The sequence below is a fragment of the Lissotriton helveticus genome, chromosome 11 (assembly GCF_964261635.1).
Source record: "Lissotriton helveticus chromosome 11, aLisHel1.1, whole genome shotgun sequence".
Lineage (NCBI taxonomy): Eukaryota > Metazoa > Chordata > Amphibia > Caudata > Salamandridae > Lissotriton > Lissotriton helveticus.
The window spans coordinates 15,005,033-15,023,912 of record NC_136072.1 but is presented as its reverse complement, the minus strand read 5'-3'; the positions used below and the strand labels follow the sequence as shown (position 1 = coordinate 15,023,912).

Here is an 18,880-nt window from a genome sequence, read left to right as displayed (position 1 = left end):
AAATTTCTGTTTGTAAAGGAGACAAATTTAATTCATGACATTTCCAAGCTCTCACATTGCATGCAGCTACAAAGTTAATATGGGCCCGATTCACAGAAATAACTTAAGACAAAATCCTAAACTTTCTACCATTTTGGTATTCACAGAAGGCACTTACTCATTTTGGTATTCACAGAAGGCACTTACTCATTTTGGAATTCACAGAAGGCACTTACTCGTTTTGGTATTCACAGAAGTTAGGAGTCCTAACTTTAGGACTCCCAAATGCCTTCTGTGAATACCGAAAGTCTTAAAGTTTGGATTTTTCTCAGTTTAGGAGTCGTAAAGTTTGGACTTCTAACTATAGGACTCCTAAGTGCCTCCTGTGAATACCAAAATGGTAGTAAGTTTAGGATTTGTCTTAAGTTAGTTCTGTGAATCGGGCCCTCTGTCACATTAAAACACATTGTAAACACTTTGCAATAACACCTATAAATAAGAATCATTCTGAAAGCAAATTGGTCTGGCCTTACACTTAGCTACAGTTCCCTCAAGGAATTACTAATTATCCTCTATGTATATATGTATTTCTTGCATGTGTTCATTTGGGAAAACTTGAGGCTTGCAATGCAGCTAAAGCTGTTTTTAGACCTGACCTAAAAAGGAGAGAGGAAATAAATCACAATCTAACTGAGCACACAATGTGAAGCAATGAAGCAAGATACTTAAAAAATAATGGAACTAAGCTCTCTCCATCAGCTTTGTCACTGAAAAGATAGAAACTATTTTAGTTGGAGGTGATCAATGGAGCAGGCTTTGGGTAGACACTCAAAGTGGTGGGAGGTATGCTGTGGTGGTTGGAAACAGAATGTGAATGACAATTTACCAGACTAATGGATGAAGCAGCTGCTGCACATTATATATGTTTTTGGGAAAAAATAATAGGCTGTCCAGACAGCTACAGTTGTCTCAAAGGCCAAACCTAAACTCTGCAATTGGTGTGCCTGTGTAGCTGCTTTGAACATTGAGACCTCCATAATCCGTCTAATCGTCTGAGATGCTACAGTGGGAAGTGTCTTGATGTGCATTCCATCGCGCTGTTATTACATTCACTCATACCAAACGAATCCTACAGCTGGACACAGCGCTGTTCTGTTGAGTTAGCAATTTTTATCACTGAGACACAACAGGCCATATGTAGGTAGCTTAATACCGGTCGGTAACGGCTGAAAATCGGTAAATTTGCTGTTACCGATCGGTATTTGGCTTTTTCTAATGTAGGTGGCTGGATTTAAGGATTCGGTAATTTAATGATTCAGTAATTTAAGGAATCGGTAAATTACCGAATCCTTAAAATACCGAATCGGTAAATTACCGAATCCTTAAATCCCATGCAGGGAGCACTCAAGTGAGTGCATTTCTGATTTAAGGATTCGTTATTTACCACCACTACAAGTTGGTGGTAAATATCGAAAACCTTTAGAAAAGCATGTATGTGTGCCACATGTGCACACATGCACGATTCAGGGGTGCAACATGGTGTCAATGTGACACCCTGCCACCCTTGAATATGCTCCCCCTATTACCGATTCGGTATTTACCGAATCGGTAATAGTGAATGGCTTCCCATTCATTCCTATGGGCCTCCAGGCCCACAGGAATGAATGGGAAGGTATTCCTTATGGTAATAACGAATATTACCGAATCGGTAAAAATTTCCGATTTTTTTACATACATACTATTTACTGATTCTTAAATACCAGATCGGTAAAATTTGGTATTTAGGAATCGGTAAATAGAAATTACCTACATCTGGCAGTCTATCTTTTGATTGTCCAAACATTCCCCCCAAAAAACTACATGCATTTACAACACTGCTTATTTTTCTTCCTCTAGAATCTTGTGCCCAGATAACTAAAAGTTTGTGCTAGAGCTTGTGCAACGCAAAATATCGCACATCTTCACAAACAGCAGCAAGGATCTACTTTCAAGCACAAAGCCTAGGGGGCATATTACCAAGCAATAGCGATAATTATCGCTATTGCTTGGTTAGAGACAAAATTTTACCGCTAAGCTGCGGCGATTTTTATCGCAGATAACGCAAATGCGATAAAAAACGGCCGCAATGCATGAATATCGCTGTAAAGTCAGCGATATTCATGCATTACCGAGCTAATGCTCTTAGCCATGTTATCCACCTCCCATTGGATAACATGGCTAAGAACTGCTCAGGGGCAGGTGTTAGCTTTTGGAGATATTCGCGCTTAGCGCGAATATCTCCAAAAGTTGGTAATAGGAGATAGCGATGTTAGCGACTGTTTCCAGTCGCTAACATCTTGGCACGCCCACTTTGCATGTCATTAGTGATAAATATCACTGACATGCAAAGTGGGGCCCAAGATGGTCGCTATCTCCTACTAGCTGTCGCTAACTGGTGTTAGCGACAGCTAGGTAATAGGGAGATAATTTTATCTCCGCTTTCTTGGCTTTTAAAGCCAAAAAAGCGGAGGTAAACCCCCTTGATAATATGCCCCTCGATTATGCCAATATTAGACGCTCACACAAAGCCCAGACCTGTAGGAGCCAGGTCCTTGTTAATTCATATGAGGGAGCACGTGTTTTGGCAGAACAGAGACCAGAACTAAAAGCTTAGGATTTCGTTGCAAGACAGAAGTACTCAAGTTGTGTGGTCTGACTTTGCATCAAATCCTATGACAAGGTACAAGGAGGTGCAAGGAAAGGGCCAAGCAGTGTATCACCTAACATACCTACCTGTAGCATGTGTGGTTTCTCTTAAAACACACATCTTAGGTGGCTTACCCCTGTTTCTGGTATCTACACATAGGCTTAGTCCGCCCGCCATCCCATCGGTAATCGGGACCGCCTGCCATAAGGGCGGGGGTCCCGCGGGGGGTATTAGGATGCGTCCCCCACAGTGGCGGGCGCATCCTGTATAAAAATGTACTTTTACATTTGCATAAACAAAGCGGCAGGCACCGCGCGGTGCCTGTCGCTTTGTTTATGCAAATGCAGTGGGGCACCACAGGTACTCGCCCCCCGTGTGCGCCCCCCGCCTCTCCTTCACTCTGGGGGCCCACCACCGCCAGCCTGGCGGGGGCAATCTGCCCGACATCCTAATTGGCCCCCTAGTCTTTTTTAACAAGAGGTTGTACCTCAAGACCAAATAGTATGCGAGATACCGCTGACTCACTTTTATTCAGAAGAGCGAGGTTGAGCTTCACAAAGAACAGACAAACATGGGGGCATACGTTTCGAGTAGTTGCATCATCCTCGCACCCTGTTGCGCGGAAACTACTAACTCAGATTTATCAAGCCGCACAAGCCACCGTTCCTGGCCTGCATGGTTTGATAAATCTAGAGTAAAGCAACACAGAGAATTTCTGGGTTGCATTACTCTACCCCGGGAAGCGTTCCATGGGTGGAGCGAGCGTGTACCACGCTACAACCCATGGACTTTGGAGCATTCCCAGATGTACCATTAGTGGTAGACCTGGGAGTGCATCAAAATGCTACAAATCCCCAAGAGAGGAGTAATGAGGAGAAATATCTTTATTTTTTTTAAACTTATTTTTTATCTTTCCATGTGTGCTGCTTTCTACCTTCACACAATGAAGTGCCGCAATGTTGCATGCAGGGCCCCATCGCTTGAAGGACAATAGATGTGGGCCTTGGTTGAGCTTTGATTCTGGATGTGTGTCGAGGTTGTATGGACTGTTTTACACACTGGATGGACAATACATTGCAGCTGCTATCGCCTTAACCCTTCGTGGGCAGGATATTCAGCCAGATGACTGCACAATTCACAGTACGCATTAAACCTGTAATTATCTGAAGAATTAGGGATCATGTCAGGAACAAATATATACTTTTGGCCACCCTCAATAGTACTCACCTCCATTTTTCAGACATACGGTGACCATGACGCTATTATGTGTCTCGACCAATTCGTGCAGCTTGACTGATTGCTGTTGAAGATGGTGAAAGAAAAGAAAAGATGCATGTGTTACTCAAAGTGCAAATTCAGGAGGACAATCAAGGCTCTTCTAACACATAATATATCCACGGAAGCCGCGGACGAAGGAGGAAGCACAATCGTGCTAGGGGCACACTGATACCCCACCATACCCTTCAGTCTTATGCTGGCTCATGAGGCATTGATCCCCCCATTGATAAGCATACTACATTATTAGTGTGGTAGCATATATGTGTTGTAATTATTAATTTGTAGTTACTCACATAGTTCTTTTTTCACTTTTTTGTACATACACTTTTTTCTACCTATGTGGAGATAACATTAGTGAGTGACAGGGGGATCTCCCCTAGGTCCTGACGAAGAGGCCCCGTGCCTTTGAAACATGTTGACCCACTTAGGAGAGAGAGCCCATTAACCTGCTCCATCTCTCCGTTTCACTTTTTCCTTTTAATAATACCAGCCAGTGTTTAATAAAAATTTTCTTTTTCCACTAGGCCAGGTATTTTTTAACATACACCGTATATCACCCCTGACCCCACTGACACTCACTCCCAACACATAGCACCTCCATCTAAAGGTGCTCCAGCGTATCCGTTTGTCGCAGCACTGCCCCGCCCCGCAGCGGGACGGGAAGACCCCGATGATGAAGCATGACACCAAGGGCCCTTTTGGTGTGTGAGGGGTATTTTAACAAAGATGGTGTACTCCAACGACATCTGGATACACATCCACCCAATGTGAGGTGGCCCTTTCTGATTAACCTAAAACCCTGACAAGAGGAGGACGTGCCCACCTCGGTGCCCACCGGCATCACCTCTTCACTCCCCCCTTTTGATTTCCTTAGTCTTCTAACACATAAACAGCTGTCCACAGAACCTGTTCAACAGCTCCTCAGCCTCTCATGATGAACCCTGAGCCATGAGTCAAAGCATCAACCAAAGATCTGGTTGAGTAATTGTCCTGGGATTACTGACTAAGCTTAACTCTGCCTAGGGCAACTCTGTGATGCCTCCTTCCTTGCGTAGGGTCTCAGGCTGGATCTGTGAACTGAAGTCAACAGGAAAGTCATTCTTTCTCAACCCTCCACACCATCCATGTTTTTCAAAAATGGACGCAATGTTTAGGTCGCGCCCTTACTGAGAATGGTCCCCATGGGTCCCTGCACAGATGATGCGTGTCTGGATTCTAAGGGTTTCCGACAAACTCACCACAAAAGACAAAACATACTGAATACACTTAAACATACATGCAGAAAGAGGAGTTTAGGCAGCCACCTTACACCGCTGCCTTTAGCGGTGGCTAACCGTGTTGTCCATCGGTGCTGTTTGCAGTCTACAGCATTGCAGAGATGGGAATACCCTTAAAGATAGTTCACTAAAACAATATTTTTTTGTTATTTGTTTATGGAAAGGGGCAACACCCGCTCTCCCTCAGGGGACTTAGAGACGCTATATTTGGAGTATGTCCATAAGGGCGACGGAGTAAAATACTCGGTCATCTTCACAGAGTAACTGTACTCCGAATGGATGAACGCCTGCTGGTTGAGCAGATATCTCTTCTCATTGGCAGAAACAAGGGTCACAGCGGTTCCTGTCAATGTATTAAAGTTTGATAATAGTACCGTCAATTACATTTGTCACGTGTTTTTTTTTCCAAAAACCAAATGTCAAATTGGAATATTGTTTTTGAAGAAACACAAACTAATGACCCCCACACCATGGGCTAGGGTGCCATTTAAAAGTTTTTTCTGCCCCTTTCTGTCACGATTTTCACAGTGATAAAGGAGAGTAAAAAGGTGCCCACACTAAATCGGACAAAGGGGTCGAATGGACAAACATCCGACGGCCCTTACGCCATTGGTCATTGCAGGAGTATGTCAGTGATGGTGATGGAGTAATCTCCATCACCGACATACTTAAGTCCGTCTGTGTGTGAAGCAGGTGGGTAGACATTCAGAACCTCATTTATGAATCTTGCTGCACTGCCCTGCGCCAAAACAAAAGGGCAGGAACGCATTGTATTTTCGAGATATGGTGCAGTCCTGTCCTTTTCCCGTACGCTGGTGCACAATGGGCTGCCATTTGCCAATGCAGGCATCCTTGTGACATGGTGCAAGGGCGCCTACATTGCAGGGATGATCGTTTTTGCGCAGGAAGGAGAACACATAGAAAATGGTAAAATGAGGCGGAATAAAGGTATTTCTCCTTGTTGCGCTTCCCTCATGCTTCACTAGGGAGGCGTAGGAATCTGACTTAGCCCCAGGTTTCCTAAACCTTGTAAATCTAGGAATGCATCAGATTCCATGGATGTTGCGTGGAAACACCCCTACTTACACCCATGGAACGCCTCTCTCACACAGAGGTATGCGTGAACGCGGGTCAGGTGTACAAGGCTATGAAATGCCACGCAGGGTGGGTTTACATGGCCTTGAAAATATGGCTCAGCACACAGCCCCACTGGAGGGTCAAATCAAGTGATGCTCAGAGGGTGCAAGGGCTGGTGAGTGAGGCCCTCAGTTTGGCAGAGTACCCTTTCCGCCAAACTCTAAACCCCTACCCTAACACGCATCATCCACTGCTTCCCTGTGCGGCCCCACTTCACAGGGTTTATATTTGTTATTTTAGTTTTTCTCTAACAGGGCCCAGCAGCTGCTAAGCTCTACGGGGTCACTCACTTTCTTTCTTGCACTCCTGCTCAATTTAATCTGGAATTGTAATTATACTGTTCTAAAATGGCCGCTCGCTGTGTCGGCATGATAAAGTTTAAATCGTGACTGCCAGTGTATTTGTGCAAGCACACAGTGGCCCTATTGGAATTAAGGGAAGTAAAAAGTTGATGAGTATGCTTGAATTAAACTCAGGCACTGGAAATTACTGCATTCCATCATCTTTTTTCCTATTTTGCTCTCTAAACAAATACCTACCTCATGCAAATCAGCCTTGGTAGTAGTGCAATGGGAACACTTCATTCAAACTTCCAGACCTGGGCAGCCCCATTTGGGAGCACGGAAACCCAAAAACTCTTCGGGCTTATTCAGGTCCCATTAGAGAGGTGTAGGTTTACCAAGTCCTCTCCCATGGCAAAGGGGGCATTTAGTAGTTTTGACTACCCCTTACTACCAGGATTTTCCTGGTGGTGACGAGCAGCAAAAACTGACCTCTAATTCTGTCCATCTAATAAGGTGTGGAGAATTATCTGTCTGGCTCTGATAGCCCTAACTCTGTAGGTGTCAGAGGTGTTTAATCACACTACGATAAAACCCATTGTCTTCCTGCATATACATTTGGCAGCAAACTATTATCTAGGCGGTAAAGATAACCTGTCACCGTTGTGATAGAGTACCTATACCAATATGATGTTAAGGCGCATGAATATATTTCCTTACAATACGCTTCTACTTTTGAATATACTCTCTTTCTCATTATATCTGGCGACTTCCCGGAGGAGCTTACAGATGATGGAGGGGTTACTGGAAATTGTCATCTAAGACATGGGAATGTAAATGTAAATGTAAATGTAGTTGAGCTTATATAGCGCACAGCTACCCGCAGTGGGTTTCCCGGCGCTTGCTTAGGGAACCCTTCCTGGTATTCCCCTGTGAGATAGCAGGGTATCCACAAGGTGAAAGTCAGGCATCCCGCCGCGAGGGGCCGTTGTGGAGATTAAGCAAGCTATTGCCCAGAGTCGCAGAGTGTGAACCCGTGAGTCGAGGAGGCACTGGGCGAGAATTATCGAGTCCGTGGAATTTTTAGCCCAAGACCCCGCCGAGGCGGGGAATTGAACCCTGGTCCAGGACCAATCTCAGCTTCCAGGTCTGCTGCCTCTAACCTCTGAGCCACACTTCTCCACATCCTGGAGAGACAGCACAGAGTCCTGTTGAGAGCACCAAGTATCAAAGCAAAGACTGGAATAACCAGAGTTTGAGTCTGACTATGAGCTAAAGATGGAGAAAGGAGTCTGTCAATGGAGACATGGCTTCTGCCTACATTCTTTTGCTTTTGTGATGCATAAAGGTAGGAAGACTGATGCTCCTTCTTGAAAAGTGTCCTCCCACCACTGGGGCTGGACACAGACCCTGTATAGCCACCTGCCTGGAGGAAGGACTGAATATTTCCAATATACCGTATTTTCTGGCGTATAAGACGACTGGGCGTATAAGACGACCCCATACTTTTCCTGTTAAAATAATTGGTTTGGGCTATATTCGCCAGATTATAAAATGAGCCCCGGCGTATAAGACGACCCCCGACTTTTGAAAAGATTTTCAAGGGTTAAAAAGTCATCTTATACGGCAGAAAATACGGTATATATAACTTTTCATTCATGCTTCATTAAAGGAGTGGGCGAAATTTGTGTAATATACTTTTGCATAATTATGCAACATTTAGGAAAAATTACACACAATTATGCAAAACTTGCAATATGTGCAATATTGTAGACAAAATAAGTTCTGGGGTCTATTTTTAACACATTTCACACGAAAAGTGAAAAAACACAAATGCCCGAAACAGCAGCCATTCGCATTTTGGTCATACATGTTGTTTCCGTGAGTTTGCGTTAAAGTGCTTTGCCTCTAGTGGAGTTTAACTACAAGATTTGGTATAATTGCAGAATTACTAGTAATAAGAGTAACGCAAAGTTACACTGTAAGGAAAATTTCACCAGAGCCTGCTCACTCTCAAAAGAATTAAGAGTAATAATGCAATATCTAATATATACTCTTCAACATGCAATTTTTCACTACAATCCTTCGTCCCTACTTTTTTTTAGGAAATGTAGATACATCCTAAAATCGATGAAAACAATGGATGCCACATCCACCTTTGAAAAAGCTGATGGAACAACCTACAAGGTAGCAGGCACGCAAGATTCTCTTCCCTCTTTTTTTAACTTCCTACAAGCCTTCCAGCTATCAGCTTCCTGGCAAGAGATAGTAAATCTGTGACCAGACTGGAGGCTCAACTACGCCTGGTCTTCTTTACTGAGAGATCTCTAGCAGCAAAGTACCAAATACAAAGATTTATCAATTTAACATCACTGGACAAATCTAACCGCTCCTATGACCTTGTCAAGTGTCCACCAATCACAGAACAGACACTGCAGAGCAGCTGTCCTCCTCTTGCTGCTCTGGCAGAAAGATAAGTGTTCTGTTGTTCGTTCTTATAAGTCTTATTGTAGTAATCAGGACAACTCAGGTATGATGAAGTCAACGTAGGTTTATTGAAGAGTAGATAAAGCAGGTAAGAAGGTCTCTCCACAGTCCCAAGTATCCATTCACAGTCCACACACCAACATTACAATCAGTACACTCACACAGGCTGAGCAGCTAGGGGCAAGTTAACATAAGAGATAGGTAGTAATAGGACAATACTACACTTATACATATGTATTTTACATACTTATGAATTGTAATATTCAGTAATTCTAATATAAGTCAATTTCTGTTGCCTGTCTCTCCTTCTGGTTATATCTTTCCTGCCACCATTTCATTCTGAACATTGATTAACACAGTGGAAGAGGTCCTCTCTGACTCAGAGGGAGGGACTGCAGTCAGGCGTTGCCACCGCGCTGTAAGTTTCGCAACTCTCAAGATGTATCCCTCCCCTGTGCACTTCCTCAGCGGTCTGCTGTGACTACACCACTCTTTCCTAATTCAATGCATGGTCCTCTGAGTGTTCATCATACATAGACCCACCTTTTCCTTGAATGGCATGGCTCAATGTACCTTCCTGACTAGAATGTTTTGTGTAATACTTTGTTGCATACCTCTTGCCAGATACCTGTGACTCCTGCATTCTTTCTGTTCCTTCTAATTTCAATGGCTTTGAGAGGAAAATGCATTTGTTGTGGTTTTGTGGAGGCGTGGGGCCTCATTTATGAGAAATGATGCATCGCTGCGTCACTTCTCAGTGCGCGCTCCTTGCGACATACCTGATGCGTCATATTTAATGTATGACGCATCATGTCGCAAGGAGTTACAGATACGTCAGTATTTCTGACGTATCTGTAAGCGCAAAAGTGACGCATTGCTGGAGTGTGTCACAAAAGTGACGCAACTCCAGCAATGCGTCCTTTCACAGGGGCAAGCCCCATGTAAAAAGGGCCTGCGTCAGTCTAATGCCTGCTGTGAGGCAGGCGCAAGATTCTGACGCAACGGCATCCTAGAAGTGACGCAGTGAAATCTCATAGATTGCACGGAGTCACTTCTACGAGGCTTTTTGCGGGGAAACGCCCTCCCCCCGCGTACATTATACCTGACGCAGGTATAATGTAGCGCAGGGGTTTACAAAGTGACGCATTTGCTTAGATGCATCACTTTGTAAATAGTGCACAACAGGAAGCATGTTTTACGCCGCCGATGCGTCACTAAAAGTGACGCATCGGAAGCGCCAAACTGACGCAAGGCCTCATAAATAAGGCCTGTAATGTTTTAGGATAATTGCATTTTTTCAAAACAATAAAAAAAAACTAAAATAGATAAATGAACAATTTTGATTAAGATTGTAAGGTCCGGGCTATTTATATAACTATAATATTAATATATAATAGAAAAATAGGTCATATACAATTAGATAACTATTTGCCTTTGCTTGTTGGGCTATTAGCCTCTGTTTGAGACTACCTCTTTAGGTGGGTATGGAGGGCACAGATATGAGTGGGTTGAGAAGATTTATCTCCCCGCATCCTCTGAGAATTTGGACCCTGCAGGGTCTGACTCTGCTATAAAAGAGGGGGGTGGTATGGATATGGCAAGGCATGAGTCGGCTTCTAGGTATGAGCCAGCTCAGGATGTAGTGTAATCAGCAGTCTATGGAAGATTGCATCCATCCGTCAAAGACGGTCTCACTTACTAAGCTCATACCTCATTTGCTTCCTGGCCCCAATGAAGATCAAAGACAAGTTTCTCCTTCTATGAGTGAGTTATAACTTACTTCTGGCAGAATAAATGGTTTCTGAGGAGTCTCAGTTCAAGGAGGTTCATCACTGACCTTCAGGATCCACTCCTAAGGAGAATCCCTTGGAATGTCTTTGGTATTCAACACTGTTGGCATAAAGTAGCAGGTAATAACTCAATCAAGCATCTATAAAGCAGTGCAAATCAACCGTGAGGGTAGCGATGTACTGGTGAGGTTAACTGCTGAGTGGTGGAGTGATCCCTCGAACATCTAGGTCTTGAGTGTCTCCTGAATTGCTGGAGCGACGGTGCGGTCCTGAGGTGCAGAGGAAGGTCATTCCATGCCAATGTTAAGTTGCTTCTAGTTCTGGTATAGACCTGTCTCCACCTATCCATGACCTTGACTTGAAGGATGGTGGGCAACCCTCTTTTCATGCAGACAATCCTACCAATACTGGTGTTTCAGATCATCCTTTTTTAATGCAATTTGTTCCTAGGAGAGGGATTTGGGTACTCCTTGGAGAAGTATTGAATTTATTGGATTCAAAATCCCCATGGTCAAGTCAAACAGGTGTACAATTTGTTTGGAATGTGTGGAAACTCTTAGATCGATTCTCCAACATAGACTATCCTCAACCGGGAAACAACCTTTACAACGCAACTTTTACAACGCACTACCATCACAACGAAACTTTTACAACTCAACATCCATTACATCGCATGCCATTGCAACGCAACCATTACAACGCATGACACTACAACGCATACCATTACAACGCATGTCATTACAACGCATAACATTACAACGCATACCATTACAACGCATACCATTACAACGCATAGAACCCTTACACTGTCCAACACTTACCCTACTGTTACACCCCCCCGGAGTTAGAATAGTAATTGTAACCCCTACACTATCCAACACTACCCTACTGTTGCACCCCCTGGAGGTAGAATAGTAATTTTAACCCCTACACTATCCAATACTTACCATACATGCAATGTAATGTTATCCATTGTAATGGTATGCGTTGTAAAGGTAGTATGCGTTGTAATGGAATGCGTTGTAAAGGTAATTTTAAAAAAATTGTTGTAATGACATGCATTGTAATGGAATGCGTTGTAATGGATGTTGCGTTGTAAAAAATGCATTGTAAAGGCATGCGTTGTAAAAGTATGCGTTGTAACGTCATACATCCTCCTCAACCACAGTTGTTGACCTTGCAATGCTATCTTTTTATCTACGAAGGGTTATGCATCCCAAACAGAGGATAAATAAGGCATGGAGGGCATGCTAAGATAATGTTTGGGCTATTCTCGGTCCATTGACACAAATTATGAAACTAGATGAAGAGGCGGCAGTCACTGGGAGTCCAATGAATTTTCATTTCTTGAGGGGGCGGAGACGGAGTTTGATTTGCTTTCTTCGCTATGCAAATATGGCCCTTGCAGCAGAATGCACTAAAACTCTCTTGGTGAGAATTGACCCTAAATTAGCAGAGGCAGTGGGTAGAATAAGAGCACATATGCTGAAGGGCATCTTTTTGGTGATTGCTTTGGCGAAAAGAGAGACAACTATGTTCAAGCATTTAGGGCCCGATTCACAGGACTAACTTAAGACAAAATCCTAAACTTACTACTTATGGTATTCACAGAAGTTAGGATTTAGTCTTAAGTTTGTCTTAAGACAAACTTAAGACAGACTTAAGTTAGGATTTAGTCTTAAGTTTGTCTTAAAAACTTAAGACAAAATCCTAACTTCTGTGAATACCAAAAGTAGTAAGTTTAGGATTTTGTCTTAAGTTAGGTCTGTGAATCGGCCCCATAGTATTCTTTACAAGGCACAGACAACTTAAAAAGAGTATTTAATCTTTGTGTTTTTTGAGAAAGGGGCTGAGGTAGAACTTCTGGACCTTAACAACAGAGCTGCTACTGTCCACCTTTCTATGCACCAAGAGGTAGCATAACTCATCAAGCAGTGACATCGGGGACTATTAGTTATGTTACCCTCAGATATGATGCTAGTCCAGGGGTTGGTCCCAGGGAAGCAGATGAAGTTCCCAGATAGGTATTTCACATCCCTTGGTTTTCTCTAGTCTAGAAATTGATCAAGTTGAGATGAGATTTACAAACTATATAGGAAGTGTGCAATAGAGAGGGTTCGTCTTCATTCCCTAGGGATTGTCAGCAACCTTTTCTTCATGGAGCTTGAGGTTAGCTGGCTGCCCCAGTACATCAAGTACCTCAAATACACAGGCAGTTAATTCAGTTTCAGTGGGTCAAAAAGAAATGTAAGTCTCTGCCTTTCAACCTTCCATCAGCTCCACAGCGTTTTATGCAACTCTTAAAACCAGTAGTTGCCCTGTTCAGTTCTCACAGAATCAAGCTTCTGCTGCATCTGGACGACGTGTTAATATAAAAATTCTCTATTATCCAAGCAGTTGGTGATGGCTACATTCCAGCTACAGATGTTGGTTTTTGTGATCGATTAAACGTTGTTGATTCTCATTCCTACAAAGAATATCTGGTTGCATATAGCCATGTCTGAACTGGGGTGGAGTGTGCTAAAGAATGATGATGGATTAAACTCAGATCAGTTGACTGGGGGTGAGTGCTTGCAATGTTCAACACTCCGTCCATCATCCCCTTTCGTTTTGCTTTGTTCGCCCTCAGTGTGGCAGGGTATGCCCAGACGTGGTTCCCTTGCTCACTTTGCCACTGGATTCAAGATAGCCTGGCTGATGAGGGCCGTGAGCCCGAAACCGGTCCCAGGATGCTTGTTTCTGGTTCAGGAAAGACCTGGCTTGGCAGTTCTGGCTGGACTGTTCCCATGAGGCGCAGGGTCAAACTGATTTGCATATGGCCATGTCTGAACTGGGGTGGCAGAGTGAGCTACAGAATGATGATGGATTAAACCCAGATCAGTTGACAGGGGGTGAGTGCTTGCAATGTTCAACACTCCGTTCATCATCCTCTTTAGTAAATAATGACCTCGGCATGGTGTTTTATATTGCTAAACACATTGGTCCTGTCTAACTTTACGACTTTTGGTATTCACAAAGGGAATTTATGAGTTGTAAAGTTAGACTTTTGTCTCAGTAAATCTTAAATTTTAGTCTTAAGTTTAACTTTTTGGTACTACCTTGAAAGTTGTAGATTTTTTCTGTGCTTCAGAGATACATACCCTCGGTGGTGGTTTATGGTCATGTGCCCTCATGTGTTTGTGTCTTTAGGTCTTAAATAAGTGTCAATGTTATATGTAATTTGGTATTTCTTGAGTATTGTCTTCATGAAGTCAACCAACATCACTGGGTAATGCTTTGTAAATTGCACTGGCTTTTACAAGAGCAATGGGCCTGCCCTGCACCCTTTGCTTCACTTCTTGTAACTCATTGTCTTTCATCTCTAAGAGCAGAAGTATTTGAGGGTTCCTTACTTTCATACCAAGATATTTCTCTTTACCTGTGTTTTGTCCCTTTCTTGTCAGAAAATCTGAAGTCAACATTTTCGCCTCATTGGTCAAGTTCAGACAATCATTTGACACCTCAGAGCCTCTACCAAGAAGAACATTTCTGTCAGCCTCACTCCATCCTGAAAGACTCACCTGCCGGAGGTCATAGACGGTTACGATGACCGAAATCAAGGTCATAATGATGATAGCAAAAGAAACTTCATAATAGCCGAGGGCAATCCAAAGACCCAATGCAGCTGCTTGGAATATGTAAAAGGGATTTAAAACCTGAGGGGAAAAAAAAATAACACAGTTAAAGAAAAGATACTCATGTTGTTCTGAAGATGATATAAACAATAATCCAGAGATATCTCCAGTTTATGGACAGTATGTTTCTGAAGTACATGCACAGCTGCAGGGGATCTCAATGTACAGAAGGCATCTGCTTGGCAGGGGTAGAGTAAGGCCATGAGATAGATTATGAGCGACAAGCTATCCTTTGCATCTTCTCACGGTCATCAAATCACCTCGTTATTAACAGCACCCAATATTATCATCACAAACCACTTGGTCATGATCACAATGTCCATTAAATAAGCAACATTCAATACGCCATCTCTTTTTATTTGTAAAGAAGATGGAGCTATACAATAACTTTATGCCAATGGTCATCACAGCCTGGTGCATCCGATCAGGGAAGTATATGGTTGCAAAGGCTCATGTGTTTAAATCTATGCATTTAGTGATCTGTACGCTGACAATGATACGTTTGCCACTGCGTCCCTTGTCTTCAAGGGTGGTCTGTAACGCTGTTTTAGGACCTCTTGGACACTGGACATGGGAGGGCAGGAGGATGGAATTGGTATGAGGGAGGACTCAAGAGATCCAAACGGTGGAGAGGTTTCTGATTGTTTGTGAAGAACGGGATGAGGTGTATACGCGGCAGTGTATGTAGTGTGAGAGGAGGTGCATACGCAGCACTGTATGTGGTGTGGGATGAGGTGTATATGCGGCAGTGTATGTAGTGTGGGATTATGTGCATACGCGGTAGTGTATGTAGTGTGGGATGAGGTGTATATGCGGCCGTGAATGTAGTGTGGGATGAGGTGTATACATGGCAGTGTATGTAGTGTGGGATGAGGGTATATGCAACAGTGTATGCGATGTGGGATGAGGTGTATGCATGGCAGTGTATGTAGTGTGGGATGAGGGTATATGCACCAGTGTATGTGGTGTGGGTTGAGGTGTATACATGGCAGTGTATGTAGTGTGGGATGAGGTGTATACGCAGCAGTGTACCTAGTGTGGAATGAGGGTATATGCAGCAGTGTATGTGGTGTTGGTTGAGATGTATATGTGGCAGTGTATGTAGTGTGGGATGCAGTGTATGTGCTGCAGTGTATGTGGTGTGGTTTGAGGTGTACACGTGGCAGTGTATGTAGTGGATGATAAGGGTATATGCGGCAGTGTATGTAGTGTGGGATGAGGGTATATGCGGCAGTGTATGTAGTGAGGGATAAGGGTATACGTGGCAGTGTATGTAGTGTGGGATGAGGTGTATACGCAGCAGTGTACCTAGTGTGGAATGAGGGTATATGCAGCAGTGTATGTGGTGTTGGTTGGGGTGGGGAGACACATACTTTATTGCCGCCATCGCCGAGAGTCACACGGCCGCAGAGAAGGCTCCAGGAGTTACCGCCGCCACCGCCAAGAGTCCAAGGGCACCGGACTCCGCGCCGCCGCTCCGGGAGACTACAAATCCCGGCAGGCCTCGCGGCGGCGCGTGCAGAGTGACGCGGGTCGCGCCCTGAGAGCGCCAAACAGAGGATAAAGGAAGGACAACCCCGGCAGAGCGGGGGAGACACATACTTTATTGCCGCCATAGCCGAGAGTCACACGGCCGCAGAGAAGGCTCCAGGAGTTACCGCCGCCACCGCCAAGAGTCCAAGGGCACCGGACTCCGCGCCGCCGCTCCGGGAGACTACAAATCCCGGCAGGCCTCGCGGCGGCGCGTGCAGAGTGACGCGGGTCGCGCCCTGAGAGCGCCAAACAGAGGATAAAGGAAGGACAACCCCCGCGTCGCGGGATGCGAGCGAGACGCCCGGGGCGAAGCCCGGGCAAAGGGCGGGCCCTCTGAGGCCCTCAGAGGCACGAGAAGGCTAGGCAAGGCCATCCCTTTGATTCCAACCGTTCGGACATTAAGGTACTGTTCCCAGTTCGATATTATGCATACTATATTGCATACATGACATTTCATTGTTATAAGGCGACTGCTGATTGATATTTTCACCACATTGTGTTGTTATCATCTACCGATTCCGTCTGAGTTAAGTTCTGAAAGGCCCTTTAGAGCCACAGTCCAGAGTATGGGGAAAAAACTGGTACCTGCCCCTGCTGAGACTTTGAATACTTTAGACTCTTATCTTGTTCAAGTGGTCAGTAGCATCAATAATAAGCGAAGGCAATCTTTGGGGCTAAGCCAATCACCGGTGTTGCCTTCAGAAAGCCCATCTACAAGCGCACTAAGCACAGCGATGTCTGAGTCATTGCTAGACAATCCTCCGCTAAACCTAGCTGATTCCAATTCTTTAGATAATTGCATTGAGGCTGCCGATGACTCTGATCCTCTAACAGATTTAATAGATTTATCAGACAACGCTATTACTGATTCAAACAACCAGATAGCCGCCACGGACGAAGACTTACAACCCCTGCAGCCTGATACACGTGCTGTTAGAGCCTGTAGAAAACTTCCAGCAAAGCGAGGAGGGAAACAACTAGGTAGGAAAAAGCCTGCCACCCCACCTTCTAGACGGGTGGGGAAACATGTAGATCCCGACATAGACACTGAGTCCATACGCATTATCGATGACGACCTTTTTAATAGGATTCAAGATATGATAGAAATCAAAATTAGGACTATAATCAAACCCCTGATCGGGAAAGTGGATAAACTAACTGCTGAGGTTAGGAAGTTGGGTGGGGTACATAGCAAATTGGCTAAGGAGGTAGAGAATCTATCTTCCCTCGTCACAAATTTAACACCCACGGATGTGGAGGTTACCCCAACCGAAAGCAACTCACAGCCCATCCAACAAGGGCTGTCGCCTCCGCCATCACTACCATCATTAACTGTCCCGGGTCAGAACGTTGAAACTGGAGACTCTCACATCAGTTTAACTGGTGCCACAGCGGATAGACATCAAGAGGATGCTTCAGTCCAATTCATCGTGGAAGCCTCACCGGTAGTACTGGTGTTGGCAAACGTCCCTGTTCTATCACAAGATAAAACAGAGTCCAATCAGGGTCTAAAAGATAAAGCTTTACATTGGCTCTCTAACAATATGTATATGGCACAAGAAGGGTTTGATAAACTGGCAGGGGATATAGTCTTGACCAGGAGGGTATCTTGGATTGGCAGTAAGCCAAAAAAGTTCAAAGGCGATTGTGTTATTTTAAACTTTGCTAATGCCGAGGTCCTTCCAGACATCCTGAGTAATGTTTTTCCACCCCAACGCCGTAATGGCTCTATAATTCCACTCACTCTCAAGTTCTTTTATGATGAGATCCAGTCTGCTACTTTACCCAATACCCACAGGTATAAAAGACCTACCAATACCAGTAGCTGGGGAGGGGCCACCAGATCGCGACACCCTAATGACTGGCTTCAGCCTATAGCACATCGGGAGTTAGGAAGATCCATGTACCCGTATGAGCAAAACATCAAGTCTGTCCACCCGTACGAGTTAAGATCTAACGGGTGGGGGCCTGGTCCCCTGGGTTACGACCATAGTGTTCGGGGTATTAAGCCCACACACTGGCTTCGAACTGATCCATTGCTGATCCGTCCAAATACCCCACATCTCATGTGGAATCCAGCCTTAAATGGACAGGGTCAGGTAGCCACTCCCTTTGCGTGGGGTTTAGCCACAGGAAATAGGTTTGGCCCTTTATCTGACTTAAATACCTGTGATTGACTTGAAACAGGAGTTGATCAAGAAAGTGAGGGGCTGAACAATCCAAAAACTAGCAGTGGTGGTTTCCACATTGATGAACACTCTAGCTTTCCAACGCTTAATGTAGCTGCTGAGTCTCAATCATCTACAAATTCTGACCAGCAATTAATTGTATCTGGGAACGTGGCCTGCGCTAAACCGGGTCCCATTGGAGAGGACATACAGAGCCGCGGTCAAGCAGTAACTAGCGAGGTATCTTTGCCGCAACATACAGCGGAAGGGGATTCAGAGGGTGGAAATGAATTAAGGACAATTACTGACTCTTGTAAGATTATAAGCTGGAATGTAGCAGGTTTAAATGCTAAACGCCAGGACCGCGCTTGGCGGAGCTTTGTTTCAAAGCACCACATCATTGCTCTGCAAGAAACCTGGGACACATCCAGCAATCTTTGGTGGGATGGGTTCACCAGCTTTACAAAACCTGCAGTCCCTAGTAGAATGGGCAGGGCTAAAGGCGGTTTGGCGTTCTTTTTCGCTTTGGATCTAAAAGGAAGTTACAGGCAGATCATTTCTGATTCTGATAATATCTTAATAGTTGAAAG

The 18,880-nt window shown here is 44.5% G+C and overlaps 1 protein-coding gene across 1 annotated transcript in view; it reads right to left on the bottom strand.

Moving 5' to 3' along the window:
* LOC144791062 (putative cation-transporting ATPase 13A4) overlaps window positions 1-18,880 on the bottom strand; it is a 270,931-nt gene that overhangs the window by 147,813 nt on the left and 104,238 nt on the right. The window contains exons 7-8 of the mRNA XM_078665705.1: window positions 14,476-14,610; window positions 3,893-3,965 (exon numbers count right to left, since the gene is read on the bottom strand). Of these exons, the coding sequence (XP_078521831.1) occupies window positions 3,893-3,965; window positions 14,476-14,610 (208 nt within the window). The remainder of the gene's footprint in view (window positions 1-3,892; window positions 3,966-14,475; window positions 14,611-18,880) is intronic.